This window comes from Myotis davidii, unplaced genomic scaffold (genome assembly GCF_000327345.1).
Source record: "Myotis davidii unplaced genomic scaffold, ASM32734v1 scaffold376, whole genome shotgun sequence".
Lineage (NCBI taxonomy): Eukaryota > Metazoa > Chordata > Mammalia > Chiroptera > Vespertilionidae > Myotis > Myotis davidii.
Window position 1 is genome coordinate 2799767 of NW_006288121.1, and position 24088 is coordinate 2823854.

Below are 24088 nucleotides of genomic sequence, written 5' to 3' on the forward strand. Positions count from 1 at the left end.
TTAATGCCAAAAAAATTAGAAGGACATCTGTCCACTTCTAAAAAAATTGTTTAATTCTTCATTCTTGTAAGACTCCTATTTTTCATAAAATTACCTTTCATTGTTCCTACTTCATTTTATACATTATCACATGATCATCAAAAGGTAAAATATAATCCTGACAATAGTTTAGCATGGTTATTAAATAATAACCATTAAATTAATAAGATATCTAGCCTCTAGTTTAAAATTTAAAATGAAGGACAAAGCCCAGCCAGTGTGGTTCAGTGGTTTAGTGTCAACCTATGAACCAGGATATTTCATCATTGATGTTTCTATCTCTCTCTCTCCCTCTCCCTTTCTCTCTGAAATCAATAAAAATATATTTTTTAAAAACAACAAAAAACAGCCCTAGCTGGTCTGGCTCAGTGGATAAAGTGTTGGCCTGAGGATTGAAGGGTTTCGGGTTCAATTCCAGTCAAGGGCACATGCCAGGGTTGCGGGCTCAATCCCCAGTAGGGGGCATGCAGGAGGCAGCCAATCAGTGATTCTCTCTCATCATTGATGTTTCTAGCCCTTTCTACCTCTCCCTTCCTCTCTGAAATCAATAAAAATAAAAAGTATTAAAAACAATAACAAAAAACAAGACAAAGATGAAAACAGATATTTAAAAACATTAAATTAATAGAGTGGGGCAAAAGTTGGTTTACAGTTGTGAGTATGCAAAACAGAGTTTAATCTTGTATTATTAGTATTAATTATTGTGCTATTTTCCATACGAACAACTATAAACCTACTTTTGCCCCACCCTGTATTTAGTCATTTTGCATCCAAAAGTACTGTGTTGATCAGCTGGTGTGGCTCATTAAGTGAACATCGACCTATGAACCAGGAGGTCAGGGCACATGCCTGTGTTTCAGGCTTGCTCCCCACTGTGGGGCATGCAGGAAGCAGCAGATCAATGATTCCCTCTCATCATTGATGTTTCTATCTCTCTCTCCCCATCCTTCCTCTCTGAAATCAATAAAAATATATTCTTAAAAATATTAAAAATAAATAAAAGTACTGTGTGCTTAGGAAGCTAAATCTAGCTAAAGATATTTGTTAGATTCCCCTTGAAGATATTTAGAAATTATAGATTCCCGTGAAATAAAAACAATTCCACACAAATAAGAACTCAAGAGTGCCAGTCAAAAGGGGCCCATAATTTCCTTCCTAGTAAGGACCGAATTTGTATAATCTAATTTCCAATTGACCGTCATTGTTGCCCTTGATTTTACCAAAAATCGAGAGAGACAGGATGGGATGAAGGAAGGGAGGGGAATTCTAATTGTTCTCTTTTAACATTTTTAATGAGAAACACTCCATTAAAAAATGTATAATAATATTTTCGGAAGCCCAAGTAGAGATCCCATTTCAGAATACAATACAACGATTGTTCCAGTGGAAGCTTTTTTAAAGGATGAAAACAATTAGTCATCTTTCTACACAAAATTTCTTGAGTCAGTTTCCAACTTTACAAGGCCCCTGTGGAATTTCAGTGGGAGGTCCTTCTGAAGTCAGTGGGAGCTATAAGAAAGTTCTGAGGTAACATGAAATGATAATTAGGCCAGATAATTTCTGCTCAAAGAAACACAGGTACTTGAGGAGAGTTGAAACATTCAGTATACCAATAAGGCCAACTGTGTGCTGCTGGCTGCCCTTGAAGTTACTCCCAAGAGGCTTTTTCTAACTCCAATATGATACTGCAAATTTGGTTTTGTTGCCTGGTGCTTTCATGAGGCAATGGTTTCAGAGCAGTATCCTCCTTTAAAAAAATACATTATTAGGAAATTAAGAGTATTAATTAATTAAGAGTATTAAGAAATAGTCCTCTCCATACCTACTTATTTAATGAAATGGACTTGCTATGAGTGAGCATCTCTGTATGAGGAAGCGTAGAGAAGCACTGAACTGAGCAATACCACATTTTATCCTTGAGCAACTGCTCACGTCCATTGAATCAACTCAAGGTCGTGGGCTCAGCAAAACAAACTGCTTCCAGAAAGGAAAAGGGGTGGTAAAAACACAAATAGTAGCACTGTACAGACAAGAGACCAACTTTTAAAGTAAAATCCTACCATATATTCAATCAAAGTCATGCAGGAAGAAATTTTTAAAGAAGAAAGCATAAAGAAAGTGAAATAAAATAACTAAGACATTTCTTAAAAGTATACTAGTGTGTAGAGTTCTATTCTAGTTACTTTTACATAGGAAATTTGAAAAAAATAGACAGGACTAAAGACTAGTTGCTATCAGTGAACCTGTATTATGACTGTAAATAGTTTTGTCTTTTGTCCTCTGTTGTTTTTAAACATTTTTGGTGTAAAATGAGACATAGCTTCAAAAGTGAAACTGATTTGCCCATCAACTGTATCAGACCTATGTGGCCTCCCTATTAGGACCTTCAGCCAATATCTGAGACTAACCTAGAGAATGGTCCAATGAAATGGCAGGACCGATTTTGGCAGAAAAGAAAGCATAATGGTTCCTTTTTTTCAAGCTCTTTTATTGTGAACTGCACGTGTGACTGCAGAACCTTTTTGTCCTACAATCAAGATCATCACAACTAGAAGGCATTTTAGAGATCAGTTAGTTAAAACCCATTATTTTATGCCCGGAAAAACGTCAGTGATGCCCGAAGTCCCATTTAGTGGCAGAGGCAGGACTAGAACCCAGATCTCCTGACGGCTGTTCTAATGCTATATTTTACCAAATAAGATCAAAGGTTAGCAATTTATTTACCATCTATTAAGATAATATAAATAAGTACATTGTCCTTATTTCCTATAACTGCTCTGCTATTTCTCTCAAGTCGAAGTGAGAGGGGCTAAATTTAGTCCCAGCCATTAACCTGACCCCATTCAATGATTTTGACAATCAACTTGGGTAAATTCAGGCTTCCTCCTGCTTCCTGGCTCCTCTCCAAGATCGTATCTAAGTGTGTACGAGCAGAGGCGGCTGCAGTGGCCTCAGAGTGAAGGAGGAGGGAAGTCTCAGACCCGGGCCCATTCTCTCCTCTAACTGCTCTGTCCTCGGTGGCATCTCCTTGTCCTCTCCATCACTGGGTGTCCTGCTGGTGTCTGATGCCGAAGATGGTGGCTGGGACCTCATGGTGCATTCTCCCCTGACCTGGAAAGATCCTGGTATCACTTGCTGAATCTGCCCCTCCTTCCTGCTCACTGAGGCCCTGCCACTACTCCCCGCCTGCACACTCGCCCCTGCGAGCTCCCGGCAAGCACTTGGGTATCTCTCCACGCGGTGCACTGGAACTTCGTCACCTTCCATGCCACCTGAGACACTACAATGCTGGGAAGTGGAACTCAAGTTCTCCCCTGCCCACCTTAAGGTGGGGGCCCAGGTTCACTGCTGAGGTAGCAGACAGTGCAGAGTCTATCTGGCAGAGTGGTCTTCTCTGCTTCTCACCCTCTCTCCACCTATCTACAGCTTCTCTATCTTCCTTCCCAAAAAGGTTCTGCCAGAAGAGAGAGGGGTAGTCGTACTTCACTCTGATTGTTCTGCCTTCTTCCTAAAATGTTACAATCCACCATGGCCAGACCAGTGATAGGCATTACCTTCCACGTGGGACCACATCCCCTCCTTCCCAAAGTGGGGTTCACTCTTCCTTCTCTGGACCCATAGTGTGAGGTAGTGTGGCAGAACACAATTAACAGCAAAGAAAGACAAAAAAAATATATTAATTTTATATTTTAAAACAGTCTTCTCATTGCAGCTCTTATATTCCTGACCCCAGAGCCACAATATTGATGGGCTGGTTATTCAAATGGCTAATTCCGGGGCCCAGGGAATAAGAACACACAGCCTGCAGCCTGACGGTCAAGTGCAGTCCACACCCTTCACCAAGGGAGCCAGGATGAGCCAGGAAGGCAGAGGATCGCTGTGCTGGGATCTGAGAGCAGACGGAATGAATACGGGTCACCTCAGGCGGTGAGGAGCAGAAGACCAGACCTCTAAGATGAAAGACCCTAAAACCTTGGCATGACACAGCAAATCAAAACATCTTGGTTATTTTCCTGTCTGTCACTACTGGCATATTTGTCTCCTGCATCATTTCATCCAGAAGGAAACCAGAAAAACAATCTGACTTATGGGGAATGGTGGGGTTAGAGTTAACATCTGCACAGCATGTTATGTTCCCTGAAAGAAACGTGCCGCATCGAGTGAATTAATATTTCTCCTTTGAAGTTCTTATTCACATGCAGCCCTTCCGATATGTGAAACGTAATCTCTCATCCTTTCCCCTGCCTCGCAACCTTGAAAAGCATGCTGACGCTTCTCCTTGTGAACTTTTACCTGACACACATGAGAGAGTGCTTATTGTGGGAAGGGAGAAGCGGCACCATAGGATCAGAATACAGCATCAGATGGCGAAAAATCAAACGATGGGAACTATAAAGCCCCCCAAATGAGGTTCAAAGAAAGTGGAAAATTAAAAGGCAAATATAAAAGGCCTCTTGCCCAAGATCAGCAGAATACCAGAATTACCAACAAAAGCCCTCGGGAGGGACAGCCTTCCTGTTTGGAAGTCTGAGGTTGTCAGATGAGATAAGGGAAGGGAAGAGGACCCAGTGAAAAGCAGTCAACTAAGACCAGGAAATGGAAACAGAAGATATGCACTTAGAAACGGGATCCGCAGCTGGGCAGGATGCAGCCGACCACTCTGAGATCCCATATGGATCTGTCTACCGGAAAGTGCTCAGACCGCCAACTCCCTGAAAATGTTTTGAAACATAATTGAAATCTACACAGCTTCTCTCTGCACCTCTTATCACATGTTCAATTTTACCTCCTTTTGTTAATTTATCATCCTCTCCCCACTAGACTGTAAGTCCCTTGAGAGTGAGGGCTTCATCTGGGTTTGCTCACTACAGCATCCCAGTATCAAGCATAGAATTTGGCATATGATTGGCATTTGTTGGCAAATAAAATTTGGCATAAAATTTTTTTTAATATATTTTATTGATTTTCCACAGAGAGGAAGAGAGAGAGATAGAGAGCCAGAAACATCGATGAGAGAGACATCCATCAGCCGCCTCCTGCACATCTCCCACTGGGGATGCGCCCGCAACCCAGGTACATGCCCCCGACCGGGATCGAACCTGGGACCCTTCAGTCCGCAGGCCGACGCTCTATCCACTGAGCCAAGCCGGCTTCGGCAATTTGGCATAAAATTTGAATCATACAGAGGATGCTTTTCAAAAGAGCTCTCCAATCATCTTTGGACAGTAACTAAAGTTCCATAGTCAGGGATTCGGTGCTTTGAAGGAAGTCAGTCTTCAGTGACACACAATTAAAATGCAACTGCCACCTGAGAAGACTCTTGCTCTGGGTAATTATTTAACACCTTACTAGGTGGTCAGATGACAGATAACTGAGAGAAAAACCCTCCTGAAGTGGAACTTAGAATAAGGAGGCACAGAAAGGTGCCAAGGGCAAGCCACAGAAAGAGAACGCGTATCACACACTGCCTCCTTGAACGTCCAGAGGTTTATACTAAACATGTGTCTTCATTTCTCCTACAAAGATGTCTAACTATTACGTTCCCCATAAAAAAAACACATTACCTTCTCGCACTTCCTACTATCCTTTCATATTCCTTCCCTGTGAGCCATGTTTTTATGCCTCCACAGAAATGTGAAAGATTAACAAAGAATCAGCACAAATTACAAAATGAAGACTCAAAGGTTCCAGAATGATTTGTATTCTCTCCATAATCACTTTCCACCTTTCATCTTAGAGCACTCATAAATCATACACACTCCATCCAAGAACACAGTGAGCCCAAAATCTCTATTATTTTCAGGATGATTGCAAACAGCTAAGCCAATCCCATAAACAACTAAGTGGGAAGTAGCTAACATTTCATCTTTGTTTTGAGCAGTGGTTTTCAGAATTCTGCCCTATTTGCCCAGGGCTTCCCAAGATGATCAGTCAGGGCCCTGGGCGTGGAGGAGAAGGAGAAGCAAGGGCGACATGGGGAGCGCAGGGGTCTGCTTCCCACTCCAGTGACAACAGCCCTATTCTGATCTTTTCTAGAGGGGCTTCCACTCCAAATTCCATTTGAAGAGCCATTCCTATAGCTTTAAGAAGTCTGCAGAGCCTGATTCAAAGTACTCAAAACATTGTGCCTTTTCTTCCACTAAAAGTATGTTACACAGCCTGAAAAAAAGAAGCACTTGCTACAACACGATATTAAAATAAGTTAAGAAAATTTCTCTCCTAAGAGGCTTTTCATCTTGCTAAGTTTTTGAAGTTTAGGGATTCCCTAATTTACAAAACATTTGTGTTCCAAAAGTTTAGTTTGTAAGGTAGGGCTTTGGAACTCAGGGCACACTTTCCTAGAAAAAAAAATTACATATAAAATTACATATATATATGTAATTTTAAATTACATATATGTAAAATATATGTAATTACATATATATGTAAAATTACATATATATGTAAAAAATTACATATATATATGTGTATATATATATATATATGTAATCCCAAGGCTAGCAATGAAAGCTTGATGCCCTACCAGCAAAGGATAATGTCACTAATACCCCTAGAAGTGGTGTTTTCCTTTTACTCCTTGCTGAATGGGCTCTGTGGGCAAGTGGGGGTGCCTAACCACCATTTCTTATTTCTTTGAAGCAGCTCATCCTGTGATGTGTGATGAAAAGGGAGCTAGTGACATGGAAGTGCTTCACTCCTTCCCCTTCCCCTTCCCCTTCCACTTCTCTCCCCTTCCCTTCCCTTCCCTTCCCTTCCTCTCTCTCTCTCTCTCTCTCTCTCTCTCTCTCTCTCTCTCTCTCCTGCCCAGTTCCAGGTCAGTCCACATCCACCGTGGTCATTGGCTGGCCAACTGCACATGCAACAGTTGCTTGCAAGCTGGATTGGATATGGATTGGATAATGCCTGTAAACCCACTGCCTAGCTCCACTTCTTAAAAGGTAACTCGTGGTTTGCTCATTTAGTCTCCAATATTTCATATCATTTTATTAGGACAATCTGGCATCTAATATAGAATCCTAAAAACCTTAAGAAGATATAACACTTAAAAATGCTAGCAGTGTCTATAACTGAGAGAGAGAGAGAGAGAGAGAGAGAGAGAGAGAGAGGATAGAACATATAACTAGAAATAATTTTCTAGGTTGGACTGAAAATAACTTTTGTTTTTCTTTCATTTTGGCTCATTTGGGAAATTAATGAATGGAAAGAAAAAAATTAGCTTTAACCAAACAATTCTAAAGAATTTCAGAACATCAAAACTTAAAGTTTATGAATGGATTTGACTCATTTAGCACCACAAGTTATCAAAATATTAATAGTCAATTTTCCACCTAAACTGTTGAGCTGTTCAGAATTCTTCACATCAAAACTCTAAAAAAATGCTTTGCCACAAAAGCAAATCATTTAATATGTTAAAATTAAATCAATTTTCACTACTGAATATTACCATTAGGACAGATATTAAATAGAAGTGCTCTTATGGAAGGCTTTCCATTTCTCAACCAGAATAATAATAATAATAATAATGAGTTCTTCCTCTGTGTGACTTTTGCACTTTCGTAAAATTCTACCTTCATATCCTGCACTATCACATTGTACTTCATATCCTGCACTATCACATTTTTTGCTTACAGATCTCTTTTTCTACGTGTTCCCTGAGTAAAGGGACTAGAAGAGTATGGACACTGGGGGCTCACAGAACTAGGTTCTATTCCAAGTTCAACTCCTTAATGAGTTTGCAAGGGCAAGTTATCTATATTCTCTAAAGGTTGAGTGTTTCATCTAGAGATCAAAATAAATACTTGTCTCATAGGGCTGTTGGAGATTAAATGCAATAACATGTGTAAAATTATGTGCCCCGAATAGAGCAAGATTGATGGTGAAGATGAAGCCTTTATATCCCCTTCCCCAATGCCTAGCCCAATTCAACACATTTTTTTTAATTGACTTGAACTTCCCCACACTCTCTGCCTTATGAAGACTTACATTTCTTAGAGGAGATGATATCTGAGCAAAATCTACTATGATGCCTTTACCTGATCACTGCTTGGAGACCCCATAGTGCTTTGTGCATGCCTCTATTTGCTCCTGTCCCACCAGCCTATCATATTTGTTCATGCTGCCTCTGAAGCTTGCAGCTTACTACATGAAGGAGAATAAAATCAGCCTTTCAGAAAACAGTGAGCTACTTTTTAATTTGCATTTCTAGAATCAGGCACAGGTAAGACAACATGAACTGTTTCTCCCGGGGCCAAGCTGAAGGCACCCATGATCACTAACTGAACCCAAAGGGAGCATGTGCATTCCAAAGGAAGGAGACCAGGGTTCAGACCAGATCCTCCCTTTTCTTTTCTTTTTTAAATATGTTTCAGAGAAAGGAAGGGAGAGGGAAAGAGAAATAGAAGCATCCATGATGATAGAGAACCATTAGGCTGCCTCCATACACTCCCTATTTGGGATTGAGCCCACAACCCTGGCATGTGCCCTGACCAGGAATTGAACCGTGACCTCCAGGTTCATGATTTAATGCTCAAACACTGAGCTACCCTGGAAGGGCCATGCCCAGATCCTTTCCTAACCTTCAAGGCTCCACTCAAATCCCGCCCCAGCACGAAGCACTTATCCTAAGGACGCTGTAAATTAAACATAGACACTCTTGGTTGAGGGGTGTAGTTCTGTCTCCTCAGACACCCTGTGAGCTCTGTGAAGAAGGGATTAACTAATTATAAATTATTTCACACAGAACAAGGATATATAATAAACAGGAAACAAATATTTGATTGCTTAATCTAGTTCTGCTTTCCAATGTGCTCAAAGTACTGCTGCAGAATTATCTTTAATCCTAACCTGCTGAGAAGAAAGGCATACTGGATCTGCAAAGACTGCAGCCAAGTTCTGGCACCCTCCGCGCACGGTGTGAATGAGCAAAGGGTGTTCCTGCCCACCCTCAACGGTGCCTCTCTTTGGCCAACTCTCAATTTTTTGAACTAATGGCTTAGCACAAAAAATTAGCATTTTACACAAACCAAAAACGAATGGCCAACCAAGTCTTCATGGCATTGTTAACCAACAGTAAACTCTATTTGGAGTTACAGTTCCTCTAATTAAATGGACTGTGAAGTGGTCCCAAGTCTCCCGGAAAGAGGATGATGGGATCTACTATCTCCCCTGTGATAAACCTGCACGGAAATAATTAGATCCTGTGCACCTGAGACCTAACTATTCTCATTAAGAATAGCTGCAGCCTGACGTTTTCAAAGAGTACTAGCTAGACACCTCTTTCCTTCACACATTCTTCTTTTCTCCCTTTTTCATAGCGAGGATTTTCAGGGATGATAATAATAATAAGCCTCCATGCTCATATATTTTTTAACTCTTCAAAATGCTTTCATACCTATTTGATACTTGCAGTCACCCTCAAGGCAGTTAGAGAAGATAAGACAGACCATCTCACTTTACACTAGCACAAAGGATCAGAGTGGCTGGTCCAAGGTCCCCACCAATGAACAGCAGCAGCAGGGGGATCACATCCCAACCCTTCCTCCCCATCCTCGGTGTCATTTCACCACAGGCATTCCTCTGACACACTGCAGGGTCGGTTCCAGACCACAGCATTAAAGCAAAGGTAGCAACATAGCAAGTCAGGTTAAAGTTTTGGTTTCCCAGTGCATATAAGAATTCTTCATTCTCTACTGTAGTCTTTTAAGTGTGCAATAATATTATGCCTAAAAAAAAAAATGTACATGACTGAATTAAAAATATTTATTGCTAAAAAGTGCTAACCATCATCTGAGCCTTCAATGAGTCATATTCCTTTTGCTGGGAGAGGATTTTACATTTAATTTATTTTTTTAAAAAAAAACAATGCAATATCTGCAAAGTGCAATAACAAAGTGCAATACAATGAAGTGTGCCTATACACTGTTGACCAATAGGTCTCAGTGTTGTTCCTCAGGACCTTCCTACACCCTGGCCAGCAAGACCTGCAGCAAGAAACTACTCCTAAGGAGAGCGCGCTGGGTTTCTTCAGAAAAGACGAGGTGTCCCTGCAAAAAAGCACTGCCGTTCAAATCCCTGGTCTTAACCAATGTGTTTCGCCATATTGAAGGCAGGTTTCCAACCAAAATGGTTGACTGGGAGCCAAATGTGGTGTTCTAAACTTTGTTCGTGCTGTCAGTGTGACATATGAAAGAAATATGAATAAAGTGACAAGATGCAAACAAAGCTAGTGACTGGTGTGAGCTACACAGACAGGGTGTTAGCCCCACATGCCTGCAACTGGGTCAAGTTAACACCTCTTCTCCCCCTGCATATGTGGTGTGGGAAAGCTATTCATAAGATGTTTTTAAATATTTAGGACCAAATAAATCAATATTGTTGGGAAACACGAACTCTGACCAGAACTCGTTTACTCGCCCTAGTCCCATGTGAATAACACAACCAAGAATATCAGGATGATCCAAGACCAGGATGCCACAGATGTTCAGCAGTCCCGCCCAGAATGCCCACCCAGGCCTGCTTTCAGCTCCACACTGGCCAGAGACCCGGCGGGAACAGTACGATGACAGGAGCTCCAAAGAGTGACTTTGTGGGTGATATTTAGTACCAATGTAACAGAAATGGGCCTTCCAGACATTACCTGACTCTGTAGTTCACTTTGCTGCTTCAGGCGGAGATTTTCAGGTGTATCTGCCACAGTAGTGAAGGACTGCTTCGGGTAATGTCTGTGGAGACATTTTTTTAAAGAACATAATTAAAATACTATGACACCAAACAATGCTTTCACACCCGATGTTTTATGCTTCCCTCTGTCCCAATGGGAAGAGGTGTCGCTCCTCTTAGCTAAGGTCATCTCTGTATAATTATTCTGGATCCCACCCCCTCCTCCATTCTCAGGACCCTCTATCACCCATTTATTCCTATTACCTCCCCAAATTTCAGCCTCGGCTTCTCTATGCTCTTAACTACTTGCCATCAGCAACCAAGTATGCTTAAGGCTCTCCTACCTTTTACTGTCCCTCCATCCACCCCCACATACCATTCTAGCATGTGATGGCTAGAATCTATTCTCACCTTCAACCAAACTTCCTTAAAAATAAGCCTCAACTCACCGTCCCTGCTCATCTCCTCTCCATCTCTCTCCCCAACTCTATGCATTCTGGCTTCTAGCTTCTGTTTCCAGAAGTTTCTCTGGTCACAGTTACAATGACATCCTGTGGACACACCCAACAGACATCTTTTGGTCTTCCTCTTGTGTGGCTTTCCCTCCATCTGAAACGTCCTTTCTTGATTTTTATGTTACCACACACTCCTGACCTGGCTTCTCCCCATCTAGCTGTTCCTTCTCTGTCTCCTGTGGGCTTCTTTTTGTTTATCTCATTCGTTCCCACAGTTTTGGGCACCCCCTCTATAAGTGCTAATTACTCTCTTCATTCAGATCCAATGGCATTTCCACTCGTGTATATCCCATGCCCACCACAAAACCAACCAGTCTGAAAAATAACTGTCCATCTTCCCACCCACCCCCAAGTCTTCCCCTGTATTCTCTCTTTCATTTATTAGTGCCCAACCACCCAAGCCAGAAACCTGAAGTAATCTTGACTCCTCACACATCCTATCAGTCAGTCACCAAGACTATGGCTTCTATCTCCAAAATATGGCTCAATTACATTAACCTTTCTCCACTTCCACTGCATTTTTTTTCATTATAGGCCACATTTACTTTCAGGTAACTACAACACTTGCCAGTCTTGCCCTTCCAATCTGAACTGCCAGAACAAATGTTCCAAAATGTCTATCTGATTACATTTTCCCTCTGGGTAAAGCCTTTCGCTGGCTCCCCATTGATCTGAGAATAAAGCCCAGCATCCTATCTTCCCCCATGATCAGGCCTCTGCAGACTTCAGACCCACCGTGCTCTGGCCATGGAGCTCACCCTTCTCTTTCCCACCTCCTTCCCCATATGCTGTTCCCTTGCCCTGAAACACTTATTCTTCTCCCACTGCCTACCTGGCACACTCCTCCTTATCCCATAGGTCTCGCCTTAGATCAGCAGTTCTCAACCTGTGGGTCGCGACCCCTTTGGGGGTCGAACAACCCTTTCACAAGGGTCGCCTAAGACCATCGGAAAACACATATATGCTTTAATTATGTTCAATTTGTAACAACGAAATTGGGGGTCACCACAACATGAGGAACTGTATTAAAGGGTCGCGGCATTAGGAAGGTTGAGAACCACTGCCTTAGATGCACTTGCTTCAGGAAGCCTTCCTGGTCCCTTCAACGTGCCTGGAATGTGCTTTCTTTCCCATTATACTCCTCAGCATACCCATCTGTACATTCCTGACTTCGGCAGCAAGAACAGGCTGCCCTGCCCTTTGTCAGAACACACTCAGCACCCACCAAGTGTCTGGCTCATAGTATGACCTCAATAAATATTTATGAAAAGAAGAAAAGAGAGAGGGAGGGAGGAAGGAAGAGTAGGAGGAGATGGGGAGATAACCATCAGCCAAAACCTGAGAGCACAGGTCAGGCTACAGCAAAGCTTCACCATGTCCTATCCTATATGTAACACACATGGGCACACACACAAACACACAGGCCCTCCTGCCGGTGAAGTGAGGGCGCTAACTGCCCGGTGCGGGTAAGGACACAACACTGATTCATGGCCGCCTCCCCCCAGGCCCCGCTGGTACTCAGGGTCCCTCCGCTGCTGCGGCTCCATCACCACAAAAGCTGTGGAACTCAGGGCTGTTCTTCAAGGAGCCCCTCCCTGGCCCCTCTCCTTGGTGATGTCCACCCTGTGGTCTCTCACAAGTCCACTCTATGCCTCACTGTTTCAAACTCTGCTCTCCCAGTAGAAGGTTCTTTTCAGCATCCCTGATCCTGGCTTCCTATGAGAAGGTTCATGGAGTAACCGTCTCATTGCAAATAAACTCTGAACAACCTACCGAAAGTACACTGGCACTTCTGAAATAAGCGTTACACATATTTTGCAGCCCTGTGGAGTCAGATGTGTGGTAGGAAAACGTACATTAATGCCTCATTTTGCCAGTGTTCTTCAGTAATGAAATGTCCCGCATAAGTATACTTTCCAGATAACTGAAGTTAAAACCCCATAACTTACTGGAAGCACTTTAACTATCTTCATTAACATCCTTCAAAAAGCTTTACATAATTTTTCTGCCTTCTCAGAGCGTAAACCAACCTGATTTGAATTTTATGACTCCTTGCGGTCATCATAATAGATACGATCAGATGGTGATAGAAAGCAGCAGGGCTTTCAGAGTTCACAGGGCGGGGACGGCCTGAAGCGTACGTGATCACTGCGCCTCTCTAACTGTGGGACTGTCAAGAGATCATTTCTCACACACAGCCCTCTGCCAGGCACGTCTTCTTTTCTTTTGCTTTCCTTCTTCTAACCCACACGCTACTAGATAGTCAAGTTTGTTTCAAATGTTGGTAAAAACTAGAGCAGGTCTCTCCCTGAAGTCATAGACTTTGTGTCAGCCACACCCTGGGGGCTACTTCTGAGCTGCGCTGCACGCACAAACCTGGACAGACAATGTCGGTATGTTCTGTAACATTTGCAAGTCAATCTCGGAAAGCTGAGTGTTACCAGACGTTCAAGTGTAGCAACTGTATATGGCTCTACTTTAAAGCTAAAATAATAGAAGCACTTTAAAAAAAAAATACATTCTTTAAAATAAAGTTTCACAGAGATTTTCAAGGGTCCACGACTGTTTTAATGTAAGAATTTACATACGTCTTTTAACTACTTTAAAGATTGTAATTAAAATCTACTCTCAAATGTGTTACAGGAAGTTTAGCCCATTGAAACCCTGCTGTACTGACTTGCAAGTTAGTCTGGAGGCAGACTTTCGAGGGACAACCTACTCCTGCCATTTATGTTTAATTAAAAAGTCTGTTTAAATTTTAAACAGAGATGGAAAAGTGAATGGGGAGGGGGAGGGGCTATAATTTGCAACTGCTTTCCTGTGGGTACATGAATTTCCTTCACACCAGGAAAAAAATCATTCTATTCTGATGCTAGGGAAACCTCACTTACCACCCCTCCCTCTCATTTGGAAGTATCATTCCCATGAAAATAATCTAATTATTCTCATCGTTTGACATTACAATGAGAAAACTGATCGATCTCAACTTACAAAGCACATGCATATAAAACACCACTTTTATATGCTACATATTGGCCTTTAATACTAAGCTCTATTGGGAACGAGGTTTGCACTAAAAAAGAAAAATCTGAAAGCTCCCGCTGCCTTTCAGAAGACACTCTGCTGTCCTGTGGCCAAAGCAGCAAACTTACTGACCTGCCGAGCAGCTCTACTGAGAACGATACACAGACAGCAACGCTTTGCACTTCTTTCCAATACGCTTTTCGATTCTAAAATTCAATGATTTTGTAATAGTGGGTTCACCCACATATAACGTAACTTCTCCAAAGAGGCAAAACAGAAAGAAATTATTGAAATTTTTATCTGGGAGAAAGCGTTCAGTTTAGTATCAATAACCAAAATAATAAATGCTGAGGGAAAGAAGGAATTCATATTCAAAACTACTAGGAGTCATGAGCACTATTAAAACCTGAGGCTTTGGAGATACAAGCTATCTTCAGAGTTAGCAAAAGTCAAGAGAATAAGGTGTTGAATACAATGCCTACCAGTCAAGGGAGAGTGGAATGGTCCCATGAATCAGAAACATAAAACTAAGAAGTAAGTGTGATTACAGAAATGTCAGCACACACTGCGTTAGCATAAGTAACTATAATATCTGGAGAAACCTAATTAATTTTGCCAAACTGGACATAACTGAAAATCCTGGGTTTCTTAGCATTATGCCCATGTAGTAATCTCTGTCTAGTTCAAGAATATCCCGCTCTAAAGTCATAGTCCCAACCCCCTCTCACCTACTACCTCACCTGCAAAAGAAACCCAGACACAGAAATAAACTGAGGTGCCAGTGGTCCCTCATGGGATTGATACCTGGTTGTTATTCAACAGAAAAAAAAGAGTAAAAGGGGGACCAAAACATACAGGCATGCCATTTACACAGCTTTGCCAAAAAACTGCATTTAACATTCTCCAAGTCTATTCCCAGCTGACTGATGGGGGAAGGGACTGGACAAAGGCAGAGTAGATGCATGCCCAGTAGTGGTCTGAGTGACATGGGAATGTAAGTGCCCATCAATCACACCTGGAAACAGGTAATTGGCAGGGATGGGTTTGGCCACTGCACGTGCATGAAACCTGAATATGTTAACTTCCAAACCAGGGGTGGGGAACCTTTTTCTGCCAAGGGCCATTTGTATATTTACTAGTATAACATCATTCGCGGGCCATACAAAATTATCAACTTAAAAATTAGCCTGCTATTATTTGGTTAAACATTTAATTAACTCACCCCTAATGCCTTGGCAGGGCCAGACCAACTGATTTCCTGGGCTTTATACTGTCAGATGTTCCCCATCCCTGTCTAAACAAAGAAGTGCGCGCTCTCTCACCCGCCAGCCCTCCTGGGACTCCTGCTGCAGGGGCTGCGCTCCCTCGGCCCGCATGGCGCAGGGCCATGCTGGGTTCCACACAGGGACTAATGACTGTGTTCTGGCCTGGATGCCGAGCCATACCCACTGCAACATGGAACAGAGACTCTGGACACTGGCCCTGTTGCTGACTCTGCTGAGCCCCCAGCTGTGCCTTTTCCAGGACTGCCTTAAGGTGCCTGGGACTTTGGAACCCGCGCAATGTAACTTTATGCAAACAAAGCCTTCTTCCACATTCCATCCTCACACGGGGGCCTTCTGAAAATGCTTCTTTCAGGGGCACCCCAAGAACCTCGCTCCTGCAAACGACAGGGGAGTTCCATCCTCCTGCATCAGGATATAGGGATAGAGAAGCAAAGCATTTTAAAACTATAAATGCTACTATATAGATGCTACTATGCAGTTCATTCTAACTCTTTCCAAATACTATATTTAAGTGGTTGTAGGTTTTCCTAAAATAAATATCTTGAATAGAAATCTTAAGGAAAGAAGATTTCTTCACCCAGCCTGGATGAAGGACATATCTCATTCTTTCTTTTTTTTAATATATTTTATTCATTTCAGAGAGGAAGGGAGAGGGAGAGAAAGATAGAAACATCAATGATGAGAGAGAATCATTGATTGGCTGCCTCCTGCACACCCGCTACTGGGGATCAAGCCGGCAACCTAGGCATGTGCCCTTGGCCGGAATGGAACCTGGGACCCTTCAGTCCGCAGGCTGACGCGCTATCCATTGAGCAAAACCAGCCAGGGCCATATCTCGTTCTTTAAAGAATGTAGAACAGAAGGCACGGGGGCATGAGAAATGGGTGTTCAAAGAGAACCAGGAAAAACATTTTTTTAAAAAACATACAAAAGAAGAAGTGGATTAATTGATATGTGAACAAGTTTCCTGGAAAATATAGCACACATGTGAAAATGTGACATATACTACACTGGGAGCTGGTGGAGAGATCTGAAGTATATTGTGAAATCCTTTAAGCATCACAAATAGAAGTCTCTTTGCTGAAGTATTCGAAAATTGGATGAAATGTGTGAGTCAAGACTAGGCTGACAGCTGCAACAAATCCATGAAATGCTATATTCAAAATAAACAGAGAAAGAATCAAGATAGCAACAGAAGACTACATCTGACATAGCTAAGTTAGATCACAGAAAGACTTCCAACTTTTTTTTTTATTCTGTGAGATTCAGTTGGTAAGAATATACTAGTAGGAAAAGTTACATGCAAACCAGTAGACCCCAGCTGGTCAGAGTGAAGACAGCAGTGTAAGCAAGTGGCAACCTCCGCAAAGGCAGTGATGAGAAAGAACACGCTGAACAAGAGCCAGAATCCAAGGCCTCTCACTTTTTATCCAGAGCCCAGCGGTCATGACAGCACTGGAGTCATAGCATCTGGGTTTGAATCTTGCTCTTCCACCTCATAGCTGTGTGTCTTTGGGCAGGTTTCTTTACCTCTCTGGCCTCAATTTCTCATTTGTAAAATAGACATAATGATAACACTTCTTAGGCTTTTTCCAAAACTAACACTTGTAAAGCGTTTCAAACAATGTCTGGCTCACAATAGGCACTCAATAAAATATCTGTTATTAATAACAATAATATTACAATTATTACTACTCTCTCTTTGCCTTACTAAAAAATGACTTAACCTGTGTCTCATTGCCTTCATCTCTATAATGAGAACAAAATACCCCTGGCTCTCTCAGGAGGTTGCTGCTAGAACCACATGAAAGAGCTTTATAAATGGAAGCTACTATATATGTGAGATATTAGTATACCATTTAAATGTATAAAATGAAGATCTTTATGAATTTCTTTATTGCAAATCTGTGTTAATACGGTGGTTCTCCACCACTTTTCCCAGAGGACATTTGGCAATAGGCAATGTCAGAAGGCATTTTGGGTTCCCACAACTGGAAGAGGAGTGGGGAGACAGGTACTACGGGCATCTAGTGGGTAGAGGCCAGAGATGCTGCTGAACATCCCACAATGCCCACCCACCACAACAAAGACTCACCCTGTTAAAAACGACACTAGGACTGATGTTGAGAAACCCTAAATAATAGGTATAAATCTCTAACGTTAGAGAAGGCCACTAATTTTGACTGCTAGCTCTTTCTAACCAACTTCTAATCCTTGTTTTCATTCTCATCCCCTGACAAAGTAAAACAGCCCACCATCTCCCCCAATCCTATGCAGGTCAGTTCCTTCTGTCTGGACTTCTCTCTCATGAGCACTTAATTCTTCCCTATCTAGTCTTTTGTTTATCTAACCACTGCTCCGGTTCCACTCGAACTAGAAAATTTGAGAGCTAAACTAAAGTGTCAAAATAATTTGTTATTACAGCATTATTTCCTCAGGGCTCTGTAGAAAAGAGTTCATAGAGCAGGTCTGGATGCTATATTTGAAAGGCCAGTTCAAAAGGCTGGCCCTTGGCTGGTGTCCAAGATCCTGGATCTGGGGAGGGGCCCACCACCATTAACTGACAAGAGTGGCGCACTGTGCCTAAGCTGTTTGTACAAACACTATGGTTTATGCTGAACACTTGCTTTCTTTCTGGGAGTCCAGAATTGGGTATCTGCCAGGCAGAAGGTACCTCTGTGAACAGCCTCCAATAAAAACCCTGGGAACTGAGTCTTTAACAAGCTTTGTTGGTTGGCAACACTTGACACATCTTGTCATGACTCGGTGCTGGGGGAATTAAGCATGCCCTGTGCAGGTTTTCCGGGAGAGGACTCTGGAAGCTTGCTTCTGGTGTCATCTGGACTTCGCACCACACACCTGTTCCCTTTGATGACTTTGCTCTGTATCTTTTCACTGTAATAAATCAGAGCCCTGAGTATAACGCTATGCTGTCCTGTGAGGCCTCCTAGAGGATCATCAAAGCTAGGGGTGATCTTTGGGACCCCCAACATAGGCCCCTTTGTGCCTAAGAACATGTCATTCATCCCTGGCCTCAGTGGTTGAGCATTAACCTATGAACCAGGAGATCACAGTTCGTTTTCTGGTCAGGGCACATGCCCAGGTTATGGGCTCAATCCCCAGAAGGAGATGTGAAGGAGGCAGCCAAACAATGATCCTCTCTCGTCATTGATGTTTTTATCTCTCCCTCTCCTTCCTCTCTTAAATTAATAAAAATATATAATTTTTAAAAAAACAACATTCATGAAAGAAGTGCATTGACTTTTTAAATATCTTATCTACTGTATTTTTTTTAATGCAACTTTATCTCTTAACAACATTTAAAAGGCAAAAGCTCTGGCCTCACGTTATTATACTGGCCTTTCAGCTCTGCCTTTCTGGGTTAGGAAACGACGTGATGACTATCCTCTGGACCATCTTTCATGCTCTGGTTTAACCAAGGAAGTAATTGTGTCCAAGGGCCAAAATCACAACTGTATTGAATGGTTGGAAGATGACAGAAAATTTAAACATAATTTTAAACATAAAATCTAAACAACTCCATTTTGTAGCCACAACTGTTTCCTGTCATTCAAAAATTCCTTTAAAGAATGAAAAAATAAGACAATTTTTAAATAAACAGACCCTGACAGAGATTACCACCACCAGATCTTCTATGAAGCTGTTTATAAAGGATGCTCTTCAGCAAGAAAAATAAGTAATTCCAAAAGGATAAGCTAAAATGGTAAGCAAACAAAATGGTAAATGCACATGTGCACGCACACACAAACAAAACAAACATTGTGTGCAGCCGAAACCGGTTTGGCTCAGTGGATAGAGCATCGGCCTGAAGACTGAAAGGTCCCAGGTTCAATTCCGGTCAAGGGCATGTACCTGGGTTGCGGGCACATACCCAGCAGGAGATGTGCAGGAGGCAGCTGGTCGATGTTTCTCTCTCATCGATGTTTCTAACTCTCTATCTCTCTCCCTTCCTCTCTGTGAAAAATCAATACAATATATTAAAAAAAAAACATTGTGTGCAATAAAAATGTCTACTATTTGGATTTTTTTATGACAAAGCTAAAATATTGGACGATAATGAGATGGAAAGGTAGAATGAAAATTAAAATATTCCAAAATCATTCTATTCTTCATGAGAAAGGTTAGGATATTATTGAATTTTAGACTTTGCTTACATAAATGTGATAACATTTTAAGGATAACCACAAAGAATGAAAATATAGTACATAAATTCAAATACTGTAGAAGGGAAAAATATAATTTTTTTAAAAAATCAAACTATCTCAGTACAATAAAAAAGGAAAGAGAATGGTAAGAAAAAAAGCAAAAAATAAACAGGACAAACAGAAATTTAACAGTTGGAAGAAACAATTTAATAATCACAAAAATCTAAATGGGTTAAATTTGCCACCTAAAAGACCAATATTGTAATACTTTTAAATTCTACTAAAAATGTCTATATTGCCCTAACCGGTTTGGCTCAGTGGATGGAGCGTCGGCCTGCAGACTCAGGGGTCCCAGGTTCAATTCCGGTCAAGGGCATGTACCTTGGTTGAGGGCACATCCCCAGTGGGGAGTGTGCGGGAGATAGCTGATTGGTGTTTCTCTCTCATTGATGTTTCTAACTCTCTACCCTTCTCCCTTCCTCTCTGTAAAAAATCAATAAAATATATTTTTTTAAAAATGTCTATATTAATATGACACTAGACATGTTTTAAAAAGAAAGGCATTATTAAGAATAGAGACACTACATAATGGGCAATGTTCACTTCACCAAAAAAGTGCCATCCTGATGTAAATATCTGAAAAAAATGTGAAATACGTGTGTGAATGTGTATTGTGTGTACGTGTGTGTGTGTGTGTGTGTGTGTGTGTGTGTGTATCAAATACGCAAAATATGGAGTTTGTGACAATATTAGTAATGTTTCTACATGGGGGTCGTATTCAACCTACCTAACAACCAACACATCATGGGTATCAGTAATCAAAGAGGATGCCCGCCATGAATGACTGGCAAGACTCACCAGTGTGTACTGATGACTGCCAGCCTGCCTCCAAGGGCTCCCACATGCAGGAAGCAGGATGCCAGTGTGTGCCATGAGGAATGAGAACAGAATAATAAAAGGAAAGAACATCTCTCTTTGTGATACTGACTCTTTATTCATAGACTCCTACCCCATTCCAGAGGCTGCCTGCATTTGCCCAGATCAGTGGTTGGCAAACTCACTAGTCAACAGCCAAATATCAATAGTACAATGACTGAAATTTCTTTTGAGAGCCAAAATTGTTATTAACTTAATTAGGGTACTCCTAAGGCTTAGGAAGAGCCACACTCAAGGGGCCAACAAGCCGCATGTGGCTCGCGAGCCACAGTTTGCCGACCACGGGCCCAGATGTACTGGGAAAGGTAACAGCATGGAACTGGGACTGGGGCAGAGAGGCAGGATGAGCAGGGACTGGGAGAAGGACTATGACCAGACTGGGTCAACCATCGCATACCAAACATGAGAAACAACCACCAACACTAAACAAACTTCAGGAAGAAAAAGCATTGAGCCAGAGGGGCCCAAGGAGCCCCATGTTCTGCACAGAAGGGTTTCTAATGGCAAAGGTGGCACAGGCACAAACACAGCATGAAGACACACAATCCAGGCCTGGCTATGAAGACTGGGCCAAACCTTACCTACTCACGAAGGGATGGGGGACCCCAAGGGCGGGTGAGATGGAACAACTTCAGACAGAAATATGAACGGGTGCATTTACACCCATGTTGCGCTGCGTTCCCCTAAAAATCCAACTGTTAACGGGCTTGTGCAAAGAAGACCTCCTCCAATTCCTAGAAAATGTAAATGGAAGCCAGCGCCAAGATGCCACAGCAAGAATGGAAAACAGCCACACACTATCCTTTGTAAATGTGTGGCTGCCTGAGCACACTTTGCCAGACACATCAGAGAAGTTCTACCATTTCCTGTCCTGCCTGGGATCCACCCAAAGGCCAAGCGCTGGGTTTTCTTCACTCCATTCTGCAAGGGCCAAGCATGTGTGCCCTCGCATTCCTAGTCTTCATTTATATTTCATTCCCCAAAAGAAAATCTTAAAACTCACATTCACTGTATTGGAAAGAATTCTGCTTGTCAGTCTAAGAGCCATAAAGGAAAATGGCACATTATATGAGAGAAGGAGAAAACTGGGAAGTTTTTTCCCCCTTTTAGGAAATTTCATAACTATTAACCCCTTCCCCAACAATTTTTTTGTTAAAAGCGTTTCTTTTTCAGACTAATTTTTTTATTTTGGTTCTATATAGTATTTTTGATGCTGGTTATGAAAACAGTTTGTAACTTGTCTTCCTATAAACCATATTTTTTTACCATATTTTCTTAGTATACTCGTCGATGACTGAAAAAGAACATTTTGTGAAAACGAGTATACACGTTTCTGCCGGGGAAGGGGTTAATATTATGCAAAAATAATTTGACTTGTTTTATCTTTTCAGGTGTGTAAAATTGTATAAATTAAGAAATTCTCAGGATCAGATGATAACACGAATAAATGAACAATCCTACATTATTTCTACTGATACTTCTGTTTGAATGCTGCCAAAGGAATCCATTTAATAGGTAGAGGCATTTTAGCATAATATAATTTTTACATATTAGTGTCAATCTGGAAATGTGGGCATTTTTTTATGTAAATAGAACCCCTGAAGTAAAAATCTGATAGTGGACCATTAGCACTATTCAACATCAGCCAAAGATATTACAATTCTAATTCATATGCTTCTGGAATCTTCGGGTTTCAGATGCTTCTTTCACTATCTTACTATGTCATGGATGTGCTGTCTATTCACAGATTTCCTTCCACAGCCATCATCTCCTTCTTAATTCTATCACTAATCTTCCCTATAGCACCTCCAGAAACATGGTTGCAAAACATCAATTTTTATGATAAAAAAAAAACAACAACGGTGAATTAGAGCAAGGAAAAGGGGAACTCTCTTCAGAAAGGAGGCTTATGAGAGCTGCTGGTAGATCACATAAAAGAGGAAAATGGATTATGATAATGCAGACCTCCGTACATGAAATACAAGCCCCAGCTGAAAGGAGGAACAGAAGGCAATCGCCCGCTCTCTAAAGAGCAGTCAATAACCTGTCTAACGATTTACCAAATTCTCTTTCTGGCTGGAAGGGTCAAGCAACTTGCCACCTTTTGATTTACTTCCTCTGCAGGACTCCATTGTAACTTCTATCGTGTATTTACAAAAGAGGGCATTATCAAAGGGATTACTCAGTAAACCTGACCCACCATACCATGAAATGCTTATCAGCTGTTGGAACAGGTCACCTAGCTTTAGAATTACAGTGTCAAAGGTGAGAAATTAACACACACACACACCCCTAGATGTTGTTTTAAAAAAAAATATGAGCTAGTGGAGGACTATTTCCTCTGCTGTTGCTGATATTAACCATGGAAATGGACAAGCAGAGAAGTACGCATGTCTGAGTGGCTCTGTGGTTTGTGCCCTGGGACACCAAATGGCACTGGTGATTACAGCCAAGAGGAACACAAGCAGATTTGGGACTCATGTACCTTAGACATCACTCTAATCTGAAAATATTCAAAAAAAAAGTCTGTATAAACACAGAACATTAGATCACATTACATTCCCTCTGTTTCAAAATATGAAATCTAGTATCTATAGTAAATGTTCAGTATCAATAAAAATAATTGTTCAAAGCCTAAAGAAGGGAAAAGCATTAAACAACCCTATTTTTAAGAAATGATCTAGGCAAAACTAAAAATGTAATATTATACTCAGATGTGCATTTTCTATAAAAATGTTGTGGTCGCAGGTAAATGTATGGCTGATAAATAAGTCAAATAATTGTGGGAAACTAGTAATAATAACAGAAACAACTTCTACTGGCACAATGGTCTATATTTAGCTCATGTGCTACTTTGTGTGCTCAGGGCAGACATCACTAATCACATCATTCTATCTGAAGGGCCCAGAAAATATCCAACATTTTTCTGAACATTCTAGGCAACCACCACCAAACACCCTGGACCACAGGCTAAGCCTCCTGACCCCCTATAGACTCTACCTACTTGACAACTTGCAAATCAGTTGTTTCTGAACCTTTCAGAGCATAGCATAGCACAGACTGACAGATGTCAGAGGGAAGGGGAGAGACGGGCTGGAAGAGATTAACCAAAGAACTTATATACATACTAGAGGCCCAGTGCACGAAATTCATGCACAGGTAGAGTTCCTAGGCCTGGCCAATGATCAGGGCTGATCTGTGGGGCAATCGTTGGGGTGCTCGGGGGGGGCCCCACTGGCACCCGCCCGCTCACCAGCCCCACCCCCTGCCGCTGGTCACCTCCCTCTGCAGGGCAACCAGCAGGGTGATAGGGGCCCCCACTGACACCCACCTTAGCTGGCCTGAGGCCTGAGGGCTGGGGCCAGCTCTTGCATTGAGTGTCTGCCCTCTGGTTGTCAGTGCATGTCATAGCAACCAGTTGCTCTACTGTTCGGTCCATTTGCATATTAGGCTTTTATTATAT

The 24088-nt window shown here is 41.8% G+C and overlaps 1 protein-coding gene across 1 annotated transcript in view; it reads right to left on the bottom strand.

Annotated features, from left to right (window-relative positions):
* The window catches only part of NEBL (nebulette), a 370552-nt gene that overhangs the window by 220152 nt on the left and 126312 nt on the right, over positions 1–24088 (bottom strand). The window contains exon 3 of the mRNA XM_006759924.2: positions 10676–10760. Within this exon, the coding sequence (XP_006759987.1) occupies positions 10676–10760 (85 nt within the window). The remainder of the gene's footprint in view (positions 1–10675; positions 10761–24088) is intronic.